This window comes from Catharus ustulatus, chromosome 23 (genome assembly GCF_009819885.2).
Source record: "Catharus ustulatus isolate bCatUst1 chromosome 23, bCatUst1.pri.v2, whole genome shotgun sequence".
NCBI classification, from domain to species: domain Eukaryota; kingdom Metazoa; phylum Chordata; class Aves; order Passeriformes; family Turdidae; genus Catharus; species Catharus ustulatus.
Genome location: NC_046243.1, coordinates 430241 through 450110, shown reverse-complemented (window position 1 = coordinate 450110; position 19870 = coordinate 430241). Strand labels below are relative to the sequence as shown.

The 19870-nt window shown below is 46.0% G+C and overlaps 2 protein-coding genes across 2 annotated transcripts in view; both read right to left on the bottom strand.

Moving 5' to 3' along the window:
* Window positions 1–1089: 1089 nt before the first annotated feature.
* On the bottom strand, window positions 1090–14821 carry HOXB3 (homeobox B3). The gene is made up of 4 exons (XM_033078933.1): window positions 14743–14821; window positions 9110–9157; window positions 3249–3718; window positions 1090–1897 (listed from the first exon to the last, which is right to left on the bottom strand). Exons 3-4 carry the CDS (start codon window positions 3619–3621, stop codon window positions 1137–1139), a joined length of 1134 nt encoding a protein of 377 aa, XP_032934824.1. The 5' UTR covers window positions 3622–3718; window positions 9110–9157; window positions 14743–14821; the 3' UTR covers window positions 1090–1136.
* HOXB4 (homeobox B4) overlaps window positions 11161–19870 on the bottom strand; it is a 22089-nt gene continuing 13379 nt past the window's right edge. Inside the window, exon 3 of the mRNA XM_033078626.1 lies at window positions 11161–11233. Within this exon, the coding sequence (XP_032934517.1) occupies window positions 11161–11233 (73 nt within the window). The remainder of the gene's footprint in view (window positions 11234–19870) is intronic.

The following is a 19870-nucleotide window of genomic DNA, read 5'->3' as shown; positions in this document are numbered from 1 at the left end:
TTCACCAGAACACACACCTAACTGAAGGGCTCACAGAGCTCAGAGCCCTTCAAAAATCGCTTTTTTTTTGTTTTTTTATTATTATTTCTTTTTTAATACCCATTATATGTAAACTCTAAGTGCAACAAAAAATGTCCGGGCAGGAAAGCATCAGCAAATCCCAGGATTTGTTGGTTCCTGCTCTCGTGGGAGGACATTCCCTCTGCTCAAAAATACCTCAAAAATACCCTGTTTTCACCAAAGCTCGAGAGGAGAGGAGGAAAGCAGCTCAGGATTTCTCCCATTTGATTTTTTTCTTTTTTTTTGCTCATGAACCCCTAAGAAACAAAAAAAAAACCCCAAAAAATCCCCACCCCAAAGGGAGAAATCAGAAGGGAAATATTCAAAATATTCAGACCTGTCAGTTCTTTCTTCCTCTCTTTGGAATTTTGAGTGGGGGGAAAAGAGGGGGATTTAGGAATTCCCAAAGTTTCCCTCAACCCTTTCCTTAGACCTCTTTTATCTCGATTTTTAATTTTGTTGTTGTTTGGAGAGGGGGAGCGGGGCCTGCAGGGCGATTGTGGCTCCGGGGCATTGGCAGGTGTGGATATTTATTTGGGATATTTGGGATATTTGGGGTTTTTGGGGTGGTTTAGTGGGAAGTTTTCCATTGGGAAATTGGATTTATCCTTTTTTCTGGCATTTATCCTTTTTTCTTTTCCGGCGGGAAACTGGATTTATCCTTCAGGGAAAAGAACAAATCCACGCCCTGAAGGTTGGGAAGGATTTGAGTGCCCCTGGAGAAAGACTCGGAGCAGGGAGGAGCTTCCTGCTGGATCTTTTGGGGTTTTATGGGCGTGGAAACCCCAAAACTTGACTGGCGAATTCTTCTCCTCCTCAGCACCCAGGAACGATCGGTGTCGCTCCAGAAATGAAGAATTCGACCAAAAAACCACCCTGAGCCCGTCCAGGCAACAAATCCACACCAAATCCCTTCGGAAAACCCCAAATCCCTTCAGAAAACCCCAAATCCCTTCAGAAAAACCCCAAAACCTCCCCAAATTTTGTGCTTCACCCGCCCCAAAACCCCCGAGCGCCCCCAAACCCGACGGCGCCGTCCCTGAAACCCAAAGTCCCTCTGGCGTGGATTTTCTCTCTCACAGGTGCGTGAGCTTGGGCGCCTCTTGGATCCTGCCCTGAGAAGTGGCGTGGTGCGAGGAGAGCTCGGCGTACGCCGCGTGGCTCTCGCACGGTCCGTGCGCCTGGCCCGCCGCCGCCCCGCCGTAGTCCATGCCCGTGCCCAAGTGGTTGAGGCCGTAAAGAGCCGGGCCGGAGGTGGGCAGCGAATCCACAAAGTTCCCCCCGACGTAGGCGGGGCTGCCCTGCACGCCGGGGGTCCCATAGGTCACCCCGTTGCCCTGCAGGACGTGCGGCTCGTACTCGGCGGCGTTGGGGGCCCCTCCGTATTTCTGCTGGCCCGGGCAACCTTTGAGGGGCGCTTGGTAGCCGGCGGTGGGCACGGCGTAGGCGTTCTGGTGGGGTTTGTTGAAGGAAGGCGGTGATGGCGCCTCGTAGGCGCCGCTCATGGGGTGCAAGGCGTTGAGGAAACCGGCCGTGGCCTGCATGGGCTGCGGGGGGCTACCGGCCGGGGAGGGCCCTCCTGAGGACGAGCCGACGCCTTTGGATTTCTGATCCTTTTTGTACTTCATCCTCCTGTTCTGGAACCAGATCTTGATCTGGCGCTCGCTGAGGTTCAGCAGGTTGGCCATCTCCACGCGCCGCGGCCGGCACAGGTAGCGGTTGAAGTGGAATTCCTTCTCCAGCTCCACCAGCTGCGCGCTGGTGTAGGCCGTGCGCGCCCTCTTGGAGGCCGACGAGCCCGGGGGGCTTTTCTCGCCGCCGCTGCCGCCGCAGGTTTCTGTGGGGGAATGAAATAAAAGGGAATTACTTACAGGCAGAAATTGAAAGCGCTCGGTTCTTAATAAATCCTCCCCTCGCCCCGCCGCATTAGCCTGCACTCCATAATCGTGTCATTTATTAAGAGTTCTGTTGGCCAAAGCTGCCCCTGCTTTATGAAAATTTGATCATGTCATGTAGAAGAGGATTCCAGGCCTGTTTATTGAGGGGCCGATTATTTCCAACAGATCATTTTCCAGAAAACAATGTTTGGCAGGGAGGGGGCGGCCGCTGCTGCAGGGTCAATTAATGCTGGGCCAATTAATAAATGCAGAGCCAATTAATGCAGGGTGGGGAGGGGTTTGGTTTGCACACCAATATTTACCTCTGCACCTTTTTGAGAGGACAACACCAAAATTTACGCCACCAAGTTGAGGGAATGAATTTTTCCAAAATCGCCGTAAATCTGAGCGGGATTTTTGGGTTTTTGGTCTGGGATAGGTGGAGAGTAGGCACAAGGTGCTGCCCTGATCTCCCAGGGGTGGGAAGGGACAAAACCGGATTTTAGGGGCAGTTGGGAATGTGTTTGGGTCGTGTTTGTGCTGGAAATAAACTGAGAGTGGGTTGTGGAAATGCCGGGATCCTGTCGGGAATCTTGTGGGATCCCATCGGGAATCGTGGGGGATCCCAACGGAAATCTTGGGGAATCCCAACTGAAATATTGGGGAATCCCAATGGGAATCTCAGGAGATCCCAACTGTGATCTTGGGGGATCCCATTGGGAATCTCATGGGATCCCATTCGGAACATTGGAGGATCCCATCAGGAATTTCAGGGGATCCCAACTGAAATCTCGTTGGATGCCATTGGGAATCTCGTGGGTTCCTTTCTTCATCCCCAACCCCCAAACAAAACCAGGGACTCCGCAGTTCCTGAGACTCGGTGTTGGCACAGGAGAAGGGAAATGCTCCGACCCAGCGAGTCTCCCTTCCTCCCTTCGCAGTTCTGGGCAGGAAAAGCAAAATTTGGGCCTTGCCTAAACTCATCCCTTCAACCTTTGGTGATTCTCTGGAATTCTGGCGGGAAAAGAGAGATTTGGGCCTTCCCTAAACCCATTCCTCAAACTCTTGCTGCTTTTTAGACCTTACTTTGGAATTCTGGGCGGAAATAGCGGAATTTAGGCCTTCCCTAAAGTAGTTTCTCCAATCCTTTGTGATTCTTAAATCTCTCTGGAATTCTGGGCAGGAAAGGCAAAATTTGGGCCTTCCCTAAACCGACCCCTCCAGCGTTTTGCGATTCTCGGAACCTCTTCCATCAATTTTTTCCATTTTTTTTTCGCTTTCCACCCTTTCCACGGCGGCCCAGCGAGCTACCTGCGCCGGGAGAGCCGCCCTTCTGCTTGGAATTCTGCCTGGACTCCTTCATCCAGGGGAAGATCTGTTTGGAGATGCCCAGGTTGGCTTTCCCCGCCACGCTTTTCCCACCGCCGCTCCCGGCGGCGCCGCCGTTGGCATTGGGCGACGCCGGCGGCTCCGGGGGCAATCCGGGCCGCATGCAGCTCCCATTGAGCTCTTTATTTTTGCCGAGGGACTGCAGGGAGCAGGCGGATCTCTGGAAGTCGCTCTCGGCGTGGGGAGCGGCCTGGAACGGCGGCTGGGCGCCCTCGTAGCCGAACCCGTTGGCGCCGGCGCCGTAGGAGAAAGCCCCGAAGAGCGCGGAGCCGTCGTAGTACGAGGCCTTCTGCATCTTCTTCGGCTACCGGGGTCCTGCCACCCCTCTGGCAGAACATTGGCACCCCGAGGCCACGTGACGGCCCCAGCCCAGCTGTCGGGTGCGGGCTGACCTGAAAGGTTAGCAGAGAACACACAATGACAGTGCCCGGCGCAGGAATCCATCTTGGGCCTGAAAAGCGCCGTGACATGAATGGGGCCCGGCCGAGCAGATGCTGCCAGCGCTGTTCCACCCTCTGGAGGGGCTGTGAATTCTGATTCTCAGCACTTTTGGGGTTTTTTGTACCCTCCTTGGTTTTTGCGCTGTTGCACGGGATCGTCTCTTTGCATCATTATTATTATTATTAATATTATTATTATAATTATTATTTCTGCATCCCCACACTCATTAAAACACACAAATCCCCCTGTCCATCCCCTTCACACATCCACACTCCCAGCCCCACACAAACCCCAAACAATCCCAAACACCCCAGCACAGAACAGAGAATCGCCAGTCACCAAACCAAACCCAACACAAATCTTGTTATTTCCATTTAAGCCAGCCCCAAATCCTTCCCCCAACACAAATTCCGAGTTTATCACCAGGCCTGGCCTGGTTTGTTTGCTTTGGAGCTGCAAACTGCCAATATCCGTGTTTTTTCTCCAGGTACCGCTGTCCTGACACACTCGGCTCCTGGTTTTTGTTTTGGTTTTTTTTCTGTTTACTCAGGAACTCGGAGCGTCTCTGGAATTCAGGGTGAAGATTTCCAGCGATCTCAGAGCAGGGATTCAGGAATTTGCTTCCCCCCCTGGCCTGCTCTGGGTCTCCCCCTCTCCGGTAGCACAGGTTGAATTTAGAAAATTCAAATAAATCCCTTTTTTGTATTTCTCCTCCCAAACCCGGAGGTGCCACCGGGAAGGTGCTGATTCCAAACCCGGAGGATTTTAAGGGCTGTTGTTATTTTTTTTTCTCTCTCTCTAGCAAAACAAACATTTCAGGCCATTTGCTCCTCGCTTTTCACCCCTTGGATTTTCCAGTGTTCCTCCCTCCCTCAATCCAACCTCAAAAAATCTAAAAAAAAATCCCAGTCCAAACCTTAAAATCCCAAAATATTTTTTTTCTCTCTCTCTGATATTTTTCTTATTTTTCTCCATCTCTATTTTTTTTTCTCTTTTGCTTTCCTCCCAGCAGAAACTTTCTCCTCCATAAAGACAGAGTAGAAAACACCCCAAAAAAATAAAAATCGGTGAAACTTTGGAAATGCTCGGCGCAGAGGATTTTGGAAAAGGCTCCTCAGCGCAGCCCGGAGCTCGCGTTCTGTTTGGGGATTGATATCCATTGTATATTTAATTCTATCTCGTGTATATTCCATTTTATCTGGGCCCTTTCATCCTGGAAAACAAAACAAAACAAACCCCGCGGAGATAAAACCCAGCGCGATATTTTTAAGTGCCGGGGGTTTAACAGAAGCCACAGCTCGACCATAAATTACATTTTTTTTCTTTTTTTTCCCCCTTTCCCGGCTGCTGTTTTTATTTCACGCCACACCAAAGCTCCGTTTGCTTCACCCGGCCCTCAGAGCGTCCACGAAGGGACTGCTCGGGGGTTTTATTTTTAATTTTTTTTTTTTTTTTTATCCTGATTAAATCCTTCCTGCATTCCCAAATCCGCATCGGATCTTCCTCGGAGATGCGTTATTGTGTGCGCGGAGGGCGAGATCCTCGCCGGGAGTTTTCCTCCTCCTCCTCCTCCTCCCTGGCCATGATAAATTTGTCTTATTAAAAAGTAGCTCCGCTCCTCGAGCCGTGAATTAATTAATTAACAAAACAGCGGCGCCTTTATTATGAATAGGTTCGCTGGGAAAGAAAAAAAAAAATCTGCGAGGTGGGAATTTCTCCGAGGCCTTCCTGTCTGCTAAAGATTTCTTTAAAAAAAATTTTAAAAAAACCCCAACAAAACAAACCCAAAGCAGAACATTGCGAGCTAAAAATAACGGCGATGATTTTTTTTTTTTTTGGGTTCTTGTTGTTTTAAACGTCCATAAAATAAATTTACAACCCCCTTGGCCCGAGAGCTGCCTGGCTCGTGGCTTCGCTTTGTACCTCATCTCTCAGCGCCTCACAAATGCCGCTCATTTATCTTCGCCCGGGACGGCCGCAATCCTAATTATTTACTCCAAGGAATTGCTTAGGAAAAGGAGGAAAAAAAAAAAAAAAAAAGAAAAAAAAAATCCCGCGCAGAATAATAAATATTCCATGATCTCCTGCTCCAATTAAAGGCGGGCGGGAGCTGCTGCTGCCCGCTCCAAGTTTCACTTTTTTCAGCCTCGGCGATTCCCCACAAACTCTTTGCCTGCAACTTTGGAGGGCGAAGGTTTGGGGCTATTTAATAAAAAAAAATTAAAATGAAATTAAATAAATAAGGTTGGTGGTGGAAGCGGGGGATGGGAGGAAAGGTGAGACAGGGGAGGATGATGAGGATGAGGATGCTCGGGGGGAAAAAAAAAAAGGAAAAAAAAAAGCAGAAATCGGGCGGGCGGGGGGAAGAGAGAAAAGGAAGCTGAGGCAGAGGATTCTGCCCCTCCATGTTGGAAATGCCAAATTCCCGACCTGAGAATTCCCTTTTTTCCTGGGGAAAAGCTGCGCCTTTCCCCTCCCCCGCCCCCTTCGCCAGGTCCATCTCCCCGAGCCACCAAAGCCGGGCTTAATTCCGATTATTATTAATCCCAAATATCCCGAGCGTGCCCCTCAACAATGGGTGAGGAGCTCAGAACGAACCGCGAATCCTGGAAAAAAACCAAAAATAACCCAACAATTCCCCAAACCCCCCCACCCCTAAACAACAACAACACCCCAGCGAGCCGTAAAAAAATAAAAAATAAAAAAATTAATAATTTAAAAAATAAAAATGAAGAAGGGAAGGGGCGGAATGAAATAATAAAAAAGCAGGCGGTGGGTGAGGGCTGCGAACGCGGCTCTGCGTGGAAGGAAGCTTAAAGCTTGTGAACTCTTCTTGAACCGAGATTGGAGTCATATGGTCATAAATCATTGGGACATATACTCCGCCATTCACAAAGTGATAGCCTATTTGAGTCCGGCTTACCTTAGTCTCTGACGAGCCAAGCACAGGCAGACATAATATATTTTCACATCCAGCATCCACGCAATCAATAAGCGAGGAATGACCCCCCTCCCTCCTCTTCCCCTCCCGTTACTCCCCGCTTTTTCTTTTTTTTTTGTTGTTTTTTTTTTTTTTTTTCTCCTCTCTCTCTCTCTCTCTCTCTCCTTTCAAAACGGGTGAAGCGTTGGGGAAAAAAAAAAATTAAAATAAAAAAATAAATCCGGTGTGAGGGTGGGTGGAATGGATTATTAAAAAATAAAAAAAAAAAAGCCAAGAAGGGGGAGGGGGGGTTCGCTTACGGCGGCTCAAATTGTCTCGCTCGGTCTCCGTTTGGGGGAAAGGAAGAGGAAAATAATAAAAAAAAAATTAAAAAAAATAATCAGGATGCTTCCCAGCTTTCCCGAAAAGCCGAGGGGGGGATTGGGAAAGGCCAAACGCTGGAGGTTCCCACTCGGCCTCTGCTCGCGCTGCTCACTGATAACAATGGCCTCTGCTCGAGCAAAGGGGAAGAAGGGAAAGGAGAAGGGAGGGAGAGGGAAAAAAAAAAAAAAAAAAGGAAAGAAAGAAAAGCTGAAGGCAAAAACCGCCAAAATCCCCCCACAGAAGGAAAAAAAACCGCTTTAAATTGAAATAAAATCAAATAATCGCGGGCCTGGCTGCGAGGGGGAGCGGGAGGTGATGGAGAGGAGGAGGGGGAGGATGGAGAGCAGGGGATGCTCCCAAAAATAAAATAAAAAATCCGGAATTATTTGGGATAGCCGGGCCGGAGGATCTCCAAAAAATCCGGAATTATTTGGGATGGCCCGGCCGGAGGATCCCGAGTGGGAAACGCGGATTTGGGAGCGGGATTGGGGGAGGGGGAGGCGCCCTTTGATCACCCCCAGGAACAATTAGAGACCAATTTATGCAAATTGAGCTCCCCGACCCCCCTGGTCTGGCTCCCCTTCCTCACCTCAGCCCCCCAAAATCCCAAACCTGAATTTGGGGAGGGGGTTTGAGCGCTGTGGTTACAACTCGGAGTAACTTCAGCGCAACTTTGAGTTCCGAGGGGTTTGGGGGCTCTAAAAATTATTATTATTGCAATTATTATTGATATTAATATTAATATTATTGCTGTTATTAATAATCCGGCACTGCAGATTTAATTTCACGCCTCCCCCAGCAGCAAAAAAAGAAAAATAATTGGCCAAGAAGCGATTTTAGGGTAAAAAAAAAACCCCAAACCCGTGACGAGGAGGGGCTGGCGAGTGGGAGGAAGGCAGGGCGAGGAATTGAGGTGTCTGCACTTTTTTTTTTTTCTCTTTTTTTCTTCTTTTTGGAAGCTCTCCTTTTGTTTCCCGGCCCGATTTTCGCCCCCCCCTTTAATTGTGGGCCTGAAGTGCTGACGGAGGCGAAATTTGGGGCAGAAAAAGGGAAAAAAGGGAACGAGGAGCCACAAAAGCTCTTTGGAGTCGCTTGGGGAAGGTGCAGGACCCTGTGGAGGGATTCCAACCTCTTTTTTAAAAATTATTTTAAAATTATCATTATTTATTTTATTTCTGCGCGCTGCACCTACAGGCTGATAACTCTGGGAGGTAAAAAAAAAATAAAATAAAAATAAAAAGGATGCCCAAAGAAACATTTGGACTTTTGAGGAGCCGAGGTTTTCCAGGTGATGGATAAAGTTTTTTTTCCCAAGGATTTCTGGAGTTCGCAGCTTTTGTTCAGCGCGCAGATGGGAGCAGGGATCACCATTATTGCCGTTTTATTGCGGTTTTTTTTTTCACCTCCCCACCCTTCTCATCTGACTTTTTATGAACTGCTGGGACATAAATCTCCCGCTACGAGACAGCTCCTGCTCGGGAACCCCGGCGCGGAATTCCCAGGGAAAATGCAAAGAGGAAAAACAAAATATTCCCAAAACTTCTCTGCAGCAGAACTCCGCACATTTCTGCATCTCTAATTTATTTTTTTTTCTTTTTTTGGGAGCTCTTGGACAACCAGAAGCGCCTGGAATCCTGCGAGTGACTCCTCTGAAGTGCAAAAAAATTCTTGTTTTAACCTCGACCAGCTGGGAAAAAAATCGCGGAGCACGCCAGCCAGCGGAGCTGCGGGGAGCGAATATTCCAGGAATGATTTTCATCCATCCCCGCCTCGCTCGCAGCTGATTTCTCTCCCGGTCACGAAATCAGCAGCAAATGTTGAGATGCGAGCGCTTTTCCCTTCAAAGGCAGCGCAGGAAATTCTCCCATCCCAAACTCACGCCATAAATCACCGAGCTCCGGGACAAACCGGTGGGGAAAAGCAAAATAAACTCGGCTGGGATCCGCGGATTTGCTCGGTTAAAATTCAGAATGGAATGGAATCGAACGAGAGGGATTTTCCTGCAGGGACAGACAGACGGACGCGGAGCTGAACTCACCGGGGATGCGAATCCGAGGCCTCGGAGGATTTGGGGAGAGGAGAAAAGCTGAGGAGAGGGGGGAAATTAAAATTAAATTAAAATTTAAATTAAAATTTAAATGAAACAGAGTGAAAGTTGGGGCAGGACGAGGGGATGGAAGGAATGGGGGGGAAGGGGAATAAAAACCCCTCTGGGGTTTCCTCCCACCCCAGGAATTTCCTCATCAAAGGTTTGGGTTCATTCCTGAAATTTGGGGCGATCCCGCCTCTTTCTTCCCTGGGAACCGCCCTGGGCTGGGGAGCCCCAAAATTCGGGATTTTGGGGGTTCCTTTAAGGCTGGAACTGTCCTGGATTGGGGAAATCCCAAAACTCGGGATTTTGGGGTTTCCTTTAGAGCTGGAACTGTCCTGGATTGGGGAAACCCAAAACTCGGGATTTTGGGGGTTCCTTTAGGGCTGGAACTGTCCTGGATTGGGGAAACCCAAAACTCGAGATTTTGGCGTTCCCAATAGGGCTGGAATCACTCCAGGCTGGGGAAAACCCAAAATTCGGGGTTTTGGGGTTCTCTTTAGAGTTGGAACTGCCCCGAACTGGTGAAACCCCAAAATTCAGCATTTTGGGGTTCTCTTTAGAGCTGGAACTGTCCCGGCCCAGGGAAAACCCAAAACTCGGGGTTTTGGGGTTTCCTTTAGAGATGGAATCTCCCAGATGCAGGAAAACTCCAAATCCCGGTTTTGGGGTGACCTTTAGGGCCGGAACCACCCTGGCCTGGGCAAACCCCATAACCCGGAACTTTGGGGTCCCCTTTAGGGCCGGAATCGCCCCGATCCAGGCAAACCCCAAACCCCAAATCCCGATTTTGGGGTCTCCTTTAGGGCAGGAATTGTCCTGGGCCGGGGCAAACCCAAAATTCGGGATTTTGGGATTTTGGAGTCCCTTTTAGGGCTGGAATTGCCCCGATCCAGGCAAACCCCAAACCCCAAATCCCAATTTTGGGGTCCCTTTTAAGGCAAGAATTGTCCTGGGCCGGGGGAAACCCAAAACGGGATTTTGGGATTTTGGGGTCCCCTTTAGGGCAGGAATCGCCCCGATCCAGGCAAACCCCAAACCCCAAATCCCGATTTTGGGATCCCCTTTAGGGCTGGAATCCCCCAGATCCAGGGAATCTCCAAATCCCGGTTTTGGGGTCCCTTTTAGGGTCGGGGAGCTCCGAACCCAATTCCCCAAATTTGGGCACCCTGAGGGATTTCGGGTCAGTCCCGGACTCTGTTTGAAGATTAATTACCCGCAGTTAATTAATAACGACAGAACAGGAGGGGAAACACGAGCCCGTTTTCCTGGAAGAGCCCCCAGGATTGGGAAAATTCGGATTTTTTAAAAATTTCTGGGTTCTGAAATGCTCGAAGAGGGGGGCGGGGATGTTTTATAGGACCCGCAAAGCAGCGATTTGGCCCCAAAATTAACGTCATAAAATAGAATAAAAGAAATAAAGTAAGATATTAAAAAAATGAATATAAAATAAAATAAAATAGAATAAAATAGAATAAAATAAATATAAAATAAATAAAATAAAATGAAATAAAATAAATAAAATAATATAAAATAATATAAAATAATATAAAATAATATAAAATAATATAAAATATAAAATATATAAATATATAAAATAAAATAAAATAAAATATAAAATATGAAATATGAAATATAAAATATAAAATAAAATTCAGAGATGGATCCCAACTTCTGCACGGAGCAGCTCCCAGAGAGGGGAGGAGGGAGAGGAGGAGGAGGAGGAGGAAAAAAAAAAAAACCAATAAAATTTAAAATAAACGAACAAAAAGCCAAAGCAATCTCATTTAAAAATATTTTCGTTTTGGGAAACATTGGGTGGCTTTAATAATGGCGCTTCCGTTGTGAATGTTGATGTTATTAATCTGAAATAAAAATGTTCCCCTCGCCGCTCGGTGACAACACCCCCGGCCCCGCGAATCATAAATCAGCGCGGGGCTCCGCGACCTTCCCCGCCTTTTATTGCCGTTATTATGATTTTTTTATTATTATTTTTATTATTACAGCGCTTTTATGCTCGGCCGGGCGATTTTTTTGCGCTGGAATCGGAACCCACCCTGCTCGGAGCGGATCCTGGGAGATTGGGAGGGGGAAAATCGGAATAAAGGGGAAAAAATGGGAATAAAAGGGGGGGAAAATGGGAATAAAAGGGGGGGAAATGGGAATAAAAGGGGAAAAAACGGAATAAAAGGGGAAAAAGTTAAATAAAAGGGGGGGAAATAGGAATAAGGGGGAAAAAATGGGAATAAACGTGGAAAAGTTAAAATAAAAGGGGGGAAATTGGAATAAAGGGGAAATAAATGGGAATAAAAGGGGAAAAGTTAAAATAAAAGAGAGGAAAAATTGGAATAAAGGGGGAAAAGGGGGATAAAAGGGGGATAGTTAAAATAAAAGGGGGGGAATAGAGATAAAAGGGGGAAAATGGAAATAAAAGAGGAAAAGTTAAAATAAAAGGGGGGAAAACCAGGTAAAAGGGGGAAATTGGAATAAAGAGGAAATAAATGGAAATTAAGGGGGAAAAATGGGGATAAAAGGGGGAAATCGAGATAAAAGGGGGAAAAAACGAAGTAAAAGGGAAAAAATTAAAATAAAAACCGAAAAATCTAAATAACAAAGGGGAAGGGGGTTCAAAATAAAAGGGGAAAATGAAAATGAAAGGGTGCTTTGTTGTTCTTTGGTTCTGTTTTGGTTCGGGATTAATTTATTAATTTATTAATTTATTAATTTATTAATTTATTCCCTCTTAGGGGAGGAGCGAGGTTTCCCCACCCCCTCCCCGCCTTCTTTGTTTTCCTTTTGCTTTTTTTTTTTAATTTAGTTTTTAATTAATTTTCTCTCGGGGGCGTGGCCGCCCTCACTCCTCCTGCGGCTGCATCTCGGAGTTTATTTTATTTTATATTTTATTTTATATTTTATCTTTTATCTTTATTTAAATTTTATTCTATTTTTATTTTATATTTATATTTTATATTTATATTTTATATTTTTATTTTATATTTTTATTTTATTTTATTTTTATTTTTAAATTTTTAATTTCATTTCATTTCATTTTTTATTTTATTTTATTTTATGGAGAATTTGGAGTCTTTCCATTCCGAGGGGGATCTGGGGACAGGATCCCGGACAGGATAAAAAATCCCGAACGAGCACAGGGTTTACCCTGACAGATTGGAGTTATCTTACTTTTTTTTACTTTTTTTTAAACTTTTTTCTCCCCCTGACCTTTGCTTGGAGTGGCCAGAACTCCGCGGGTTAATGAGTTAATGATCGATCAGCGGCAGTGTTTCGGGTTCTCTCAAAAAAAACCCAAAAAACAAATAAAACCCGCCAAAATTCAAAATATAAAGTAAAAATATACATTAAAAAATTCTAAATATAAAATAAAAAATGTGCACTAAAAAAAAATCAGTATATAAAATAAAACAAGTATTAAAAAATAAACCTCTAAATACAAGATCAATATTATATATAGAATATCAAAGTAAAACATAAAAATAAAATGAAATGAAAATTAAATTTTAAAAAATAAAAATAAAAATAAAAATAAAAATAAAAATAATAAAAATTAAAATAAAAATAAAATAAATCAAATAAATCAAACAAATAATCCCCGAAAATTTTCCTGTCCAACAGAACACTCCGGGTTCAAGAAGAGAAAATGTTCATTAATTTTAATTAACTTCACCCGAGCTGGGCTCTTGATGAAGTTGTGATTTATGAGAAAATCGATTCGATCGCGGCCGCCCCGGGCCTGCGGCTCCTGCTCGGGGGTCACGGCAGAACTCGGTTAAAAAAAATTAAATCTAAATAAATAAAATATTCGGGTTTAGCTGGGGACAATGGAGATAATTAAGGAAGGGGAGGAGGAGCGATTTTTGGGAAATAAAATAATGTTACACGTTATGAATATATAAACATGAAAATTAAAAAAATAAAATACAAAACAAAAAATAATTTTAAAAAGATTAAAATAAAGATTAAAATAATGATAAAACCAAGATAAAAACAAAAATAAAGATAAAGATAACAATCAAAATAAAAATAAAATAATGAAAATAAAAAATTTAAAAATTTAAATAATAATTATAATAAAATAATAAAAATAATAAGAAATAAATAAAGAGAGAGTTTTCCTGCCTTGCCTTTTAAAATCCTGGGGGAGGAGGGAGAGGGGAATTTTTTTTTTTTTCCTTCCCTGAGACAGAAATTTTTAGCAGAAATCCTCAGAACAGAAAATTCTGATTTTCCCACGCCCTCCCTGCCAAACCCTGCCTCGATTTTGGGCGAAACGAGGAAATTTCAACATCCAAAAAAACCCAAACCCAAACATTCCCCAAAATTGATCTTTTCAAATCCGGAATTCCAAAAAAATAAACTCAAACCCAAACATCTTCCCAAAAATTGATCTTTTTAAAGCGGGGATTCGGGGAAAAAAAATTAAATTTCCCCAAACGCTGATGTTTTTAGATCCGAAATTCCAGAGGAAAAAAATCCCAAACCCAAATATTCCTCAAACCCTGATCATATGAAATCCGAAATTCCAAAAAAAAAAACCTCCAAACATTCCTGGACCCTTGATCATTTTAAATCCGGAATTCCCAAAAAACCCCCAAACATTCCCCAGATCCTGATGTTTTAAAATCCAGAATTCCCCCCCCAAAAAACCCCAAACCCAAATATTTCCTCAAACCACGATCATTTTAAACCCGGAATTTTCCCCAAAAAATCCCAAACTCGAACATTCCTAGACCCCTGATTATTTTAAATCCGAAATTCCCCAAAAAAACCCCAAATATTCTTCAAACCCCGATCATTTTAAATCCGGAATTCCAAAAATAAATCCCAAACCCAAACATTTCCCCAACCCAGATGTTTTTAAATCCGGAATTCCCAAAAAAACCCCAAATATTCCTCAAACCCCGATCATTTTAAATCCGAAATTAAAAAACAAACCAATAAAAACCCAAACATTCTTCAAACCCCGATCATTTTAAATCCGAAATTCCAAAAATAAATCCCAAACCCAAACATTCCCCAAATCCTGATGTTTTTATCTCCGGAATTCCCGAGTTTGGAGCAGCTCCGGGACCCCTCCAGATGTTCGGCACATCTGGCAGCCCCAAACCGCGCTGGGCACGGACGCGGAGCTTGGGAAACTTCTCCTCTTTTCTTTTTTTTCTCTTTCTTTTCCTTTTTTTTTTTTGTAATTAGAGTTTGCTCCGAGTAAACAAAACCTCTCCGGGGCCATAAATCAAATTCTGCTCCTTCTCCCAACTCCGCTTTTTGCTTTTTTTTCATTTTCAAACGGCACAGAAGGTGTGAAACCTCGAACAAAAGTGAAAAAACTTTTGGCGAGAGGGGGGAAATCGCGTTTGGGAAGGAGCCGGTGCCGCTTCTGGATAATTTATTTGTTTTATTTTATTTATTTTTCCCCCTCTTCAGGCATCATTCTTAATCTGAGGCAGCTCCGGCTCCTTGTCAGGGATTTCGGAGCGATTAATTACAGCTCGCGGCCCCGGAGCTTCGTTTATTTATTTATTTTTTAAAAATTATTTATTTATTTTTTAAAAAAAACTTCTTACCTGCGGGATTCCAGGACTCCGAGGAGGAGGAAAAGCCGGGTCGGGATTCGCCACTGGAGCAGGAAAATTAAGAAGAAATTATTTTATTTCAACCCCGCTGGGTCTCGCCGGGAAGGTTGGGAATTTTGGTTTTGTTTTGGTTTTTTCCCCCTCAAAGATGCTTTGATTTTTTTATATTTTTTAAATTATTTTTGGAGACTTTTTAAAATTTATTTTTGGACTCGTTCGGTTCAAACAGAACGGGTTGAAAGGGAGAAAAAAATCAGAAATTAATCCCAAAAAAAAGCTCAAAGTGCTGCGAGGATCCTTCAGAGCGATGAGCTGGGGGAGAGGGGGCCGAGCGCGCGTTTCCCTCTGGATAAAACCAAAAAATTTGGGGAAAAAAAAATCTCAAAAAAATCCCTGCAAACCCCTCCCCCACCGGCGAATCCCCGGGATCTGCCCCAAAGCCGTTCCTCTTTCTGAAACCTTTAAATGTCGCGGGAGGTTTGGGACTGAGTGACACGGGAGAAGGGAACCAAACGGATCCCGCTTTTCTCGAGCCAGTAGGAATTGGCACGGCTGGAAATGGATTCCATATGTCTCGAAAAAAGAAAAAAAAATCTCAAAGAGAGCAAGAAGGAATGGGGAAAAAAATAAAAAAATAATAATTAAAGAAAAGAGGGAGGTAGCGAGAAGGGGAGGGAAGGAAGAAAAGTTCTTTAAACGCACCCGGATTTTCATTTCTTTCACCCCCCCAGGGTTAAATCTCCTTTTTCCCGGGATTTTGGGGATTTTTGGAGGACGAGGGGGAGGCCCAGGGCAGATCCCGGGGTTGGTTTTCAGCCGCACCTCAGGACAGGGAATTGGGGCGGGGGGCGGGTGCTGCTCCCCAAAACCTGCGGGGAATTGGGGGGGACCTGGGGGGAACCTGGGGGGGACCCTGGGGGGGACCTGGGGGGGACCGTCCTCATCCTAAAAATCAGGGGGAGGACCCTTCCCATCCTAAAAATCGATGCCGAGGGAGGGGAGGGGGTGGCCGGAGGCAGCGGATCCGCATTCCCGGCTCTTCCAGAGGGGACAATTCCCCAATTCCCCAATTCCAGAGGGGACAATTCCCCAATTCCTCAATTCCAGCGGGGACAATTCCCCAATTCCTCAATTCCAGCGGGGACAATTCCCCAATTCCAGCGGGGACAATTCCCAATCCCCCAATTCCAGCGGGGACAATTCCCAATTCCCCAATTCCAGAGGGGACAATTCCCAATTCCCCAATTCCAGAGGGGACAATTCCCAATTCCCCAATTCCAGCGGGGACAATTCCCCAATTCCCAATTCCAGCGGGGACAATTCCCCAATTCCCCAATTCCAGCGGGGACAATCCCCAATTCCCCAATTCCAGCGGGGACAATCCCCAATTCCAGCGGGGACAATTCCCCAATTCCCCAATTCCAGCGGGGACAATTCCCAATTCCCCAATTCCAGCGGGGACAATCCCCAATTCCCCGATTCCCAATTCCCCAATTCCAGCGGGGACAATTCCCAATTTTCCCCAATTCCAGCCGCGTTTTCTCAGCCTTCTCCCCCCGGAGCTCCGCTGGCGCTGCCAATAAAAGCCCTGATGGATTTCGCATCCAAAAAAAAAAGAAAAAAAAAAGAAGAGCGACGAGCGGGGATTTCTCCTTAACCCCTCCCCTCATATCTGCGCCAAAAAAAAAAAAAAAAACAAGAAGAAAACTCAAATCGCCACCACCGCTTCTGATTTATTGCCTCCCTTTTCATCTCGGGGTGATGCGAGCAGGGAAGTGTTGAAACGCGGTTGTTCCCTTTTATTTCGGTCGTGTCCCCCTCCTCTCCCTCCTCCCCGAGCGGAGAAAGAAAAAAAAAAAAAAAGAGAAAACTTCAAAGCGAACCCTCCCCGCTCCAAAGTTCTCCCTGTTTGGCCGAAACTTTTCCCTTTTGTCTCGGCTCGTGCTCGCCTCGGGGTTTGAAAATGAAAATGAAGCGGTCCCGGCTCTGCGAGCGCGGGGTCCTCAAAATATAGGAAACATATTGAAAATAATAATAAAAATAAAATTTTAAAGGGTGGGAAAAGCTTCTGCCCCGCGCTTAAACCTCACATTTCCGCCTTATCCTCATTTTTTATTTATTTTTGCTCCACTCCCCGGCAGGCTTTGATCTGAAATAACTCTCCCCTGCCGCCCGCAATAAATCCCGAATTAAGGTGCTGTTGACCCGTATTTACGGCGTTAATCGCTTCCTCTCCGGGAAAAAAAAAAAAAAAAAATTAAAAAAAAATCCGGGAAAAGCCGGGAGGGGAAAGGGGGAGGGAGATTTCTTCCCGGGAGATGACAGCGAGGAGAAAGGGCTGAGTGCCCGGGAATCGATGGGAATCGCTCCTCGAGCCGCTCGGAAAAGCCAATTATCCCTCCCGGAGCCTGATCCGGGGGGAAAAAACTCGATTTTCGGGAGTTCATCAAGAAAACGAAGTGCGGGAGGAGGTTTGGGAGGGGGCGGGAGCGGGGACCTGACCCCAAATAAATCCCCAAGTCCCGTCGCTGTCACCGGGGGAAATTTGGGGATTTGGGAGCTGGGGAGGAGGGAGGCGGAGCCCTGAGGGTCTGAGGGACAAAATTTAAAAATGAAATTATTCTGGGGAGGTTCTGTGCCATGCCAGCCCTTCCTGGGCTGAAGCAGCAGCACCGGGGTCCCATTTTGGGTCTGGGGTCCTCTCCCGGTTCTGAGTCTGGGGTACTCTCTCTATTCCGGGTCCCATTTTGGGTCTGGGGTCCTCTCCCGGTTCTGGGTCCCGTTCTGGGTCTGGGTTCCCGTTTTGGGTCTGGGGTCCCGGCTTTGTGTCCTGTACTGGATCTGGGGTCCCAGCTCTCGGTCCCCTTCTGGGTCTGGGGTCCCGTCCCGGCTCTGGGTCCAGTGCTGGGTCTGGGGTCCCGGGACTGGATCCCATTTTGGGTCTGGGGTCGCAGATCTGGGTCCCGTTCTGGGTTTGGAGTCCCAGATCTGGGTCCCGTTCAGGATCTGGGGTCCCGATTCTGGACCCCATTTTGGGTCTGGGGTCTCATCCTGGGTCCAATTTTGGGTCTGGAGTCCCATTCTGAGTCCAATTTTGGGTCTGGGGTCCCATTCTGGGTCCAATTTTGGGTCTGAGGTCCCATTCTGGGTCCAATTTTGGGTCTGGGGTCCCGATTCTGGGTCTAATTTTGGGTCTGGGGTCCCGGTTCTGGATCCCATTTTGGGTCTGGGGTCCCGGTTCTGGATCCCATTTTGGGTCTGGAGTCCCATTCTGGGTCCAATTTTGGGTCTGGGGTCTCATCCTGGGTCCAATTTTGGGTCTGGGGTCCCATTCTGGGTCCAATTTTGGGTCTGGGGTCCCGGTTCTGGATCCCATTTTGGGTCTGGGGTCTCATCCTGGGTCTCATTTTGGGTCTGGGGTCCCCTCCCAGCCCTGGCTCCTGCCCTGCTCGGGGGTCTCTCCAAAGCTCCGGAAATTTCCCTGCACTTTGGGATCCTTTCCCTGCACTTTTGGGTTCCCTTTCCTGCACTTTTGGGTTCCCTTTCCTGCACTTTTGGGTTCTCTTCCCTTCCCGTCCTCCTGGAAATGCGAAATTCCCAAATCCGAGCTCCTGGGCCGCTCCGAGTTCCCACCCCGGGACCGGCAGTGACAATTTGGGGTCATTTGGGGTCATTTGGGGTGCGGAGCCCCGGTGCCATCCCATAATAGGCGGGCGGCGCTGGCACAAAGGGGTCTGGGCGGGGTCAATGAAGAATTGATTTAAAGGGCGGGGGGCTCGGGGTCCCCCCGCCAGCGCCGATTTCTCACGCTCCGAGTCCCAAACAGAATGGGGGGGGGAAAAAATAAATAATTATTATTTTTTAAAAATGGTACAGAAGAGAATAAAAGAAAAGAAAATAGAGGGAAATAGAGGGAAATGGAGGAAAATAGAGGAAAATAAATGAAAGTAAAGGAAAATAAAATAAAGGAAAATAGAGGAAAATAAAGGAAAATAAAATAAAGGGAAATAGAGGAAAATAAAGGAAAATAAAATAGAGGGAAATAGAGGAAAAATAAAATAAAATAAAATAAAATAAAAAATAAAAATAAAATAAAATAAAATAAAATAATAAAATAACATAAAATATAAAAATAAATATAAAAATAAAATAAAATATAAAAATAAAATAAAATAAAGAAGTGGGGAGGGGATTCTGACAACTGGAATTAATTGGAGCTGTGACAGAGAGCGATGCCGCGTTTCTGGCTCCGTCCCCGTGCCGGGATCTCCCTGAATTTTTAATTTGAAGTGGAGGAGCGGCTTTGGCTGAGCTCACAAAGGTTTGTTCTGGCACAGCTCGATCGGGGCTGGAGAGCAGAGGGGAGGGGAAAGGGGTGGGGGAGGAACAGCGGAGAATTCCCAGCCGCGAACATTTCATCTCCGCTGCCGCTGTCAGTTTTATTGACTCCTCGCATGTCGGCCCTTGTAAAATATCTTTGAAAAAAAAAAAATAAATAATAAAAAAAGGGAGTTCCCGTTTCCTCCCGCGCCTTTCAGCGCTCCCGGCTCGGAACTCGGAACCGATTCGGGTTCGGCAGCGTTGGCTCCTGACCCCCCTCAGTTGGGGACAGAAATCCCACAAATATTATCCTCAAAATGCCATAAATATCACCTCTAAAACCCCACAAATCTCATCCCAAAATCTCATAAATCTCATCCCAAAAACTCATAAATCTCATCTCAAAATCTCATAAATCTCATCTCAAAATCTCATAAATCTCATCTCAAAATCCCATAAATATAATCCCCAAAATCTCATAAATCTCACCCCAAAATCCCACAAATATCATGTCAAAATCCCACAAATCTCACCCCCAAAATCCCATAAATCCCATCCCAAAAATCCCATCCATCTCACCCCAAACCTCCTCCCTCCCTCACGGCTGGGGCAGAAATTTCCCGGTGATGTTTTACAGCAAGGAGCCGCCGCCTTTTGCTGCTTTTCACCCCAATTTCGCTGCTTTTCACCCCAATTTCGCTGCTTTTCACCCCAATTTCGCTGCTTTCAGACCATTCTCCTTCTTTTAAAATAATTTTGTTTCTTTTAAGCCCATTTTGCTGCTTTTAACCCCATTTTT

Excerpts from the sequence above, each read along its gene's own strand:
- HOXB3 (XM_033078933.1), bottom strand. The coding sequence starts at position 3,621 with ATGCAGAAGGCCTCGTACTACGACGGCTCCGCGCTCTTCGGGGCTTTC. Across the intron at positions 1,898-3,248 it reads GGGCGGCTCTCCCGGCGCAG|AAACCTGCGGCGGCAGCGGC; the intron begins GTAGCTCGCTGG and ends ATTCCCCCACAG.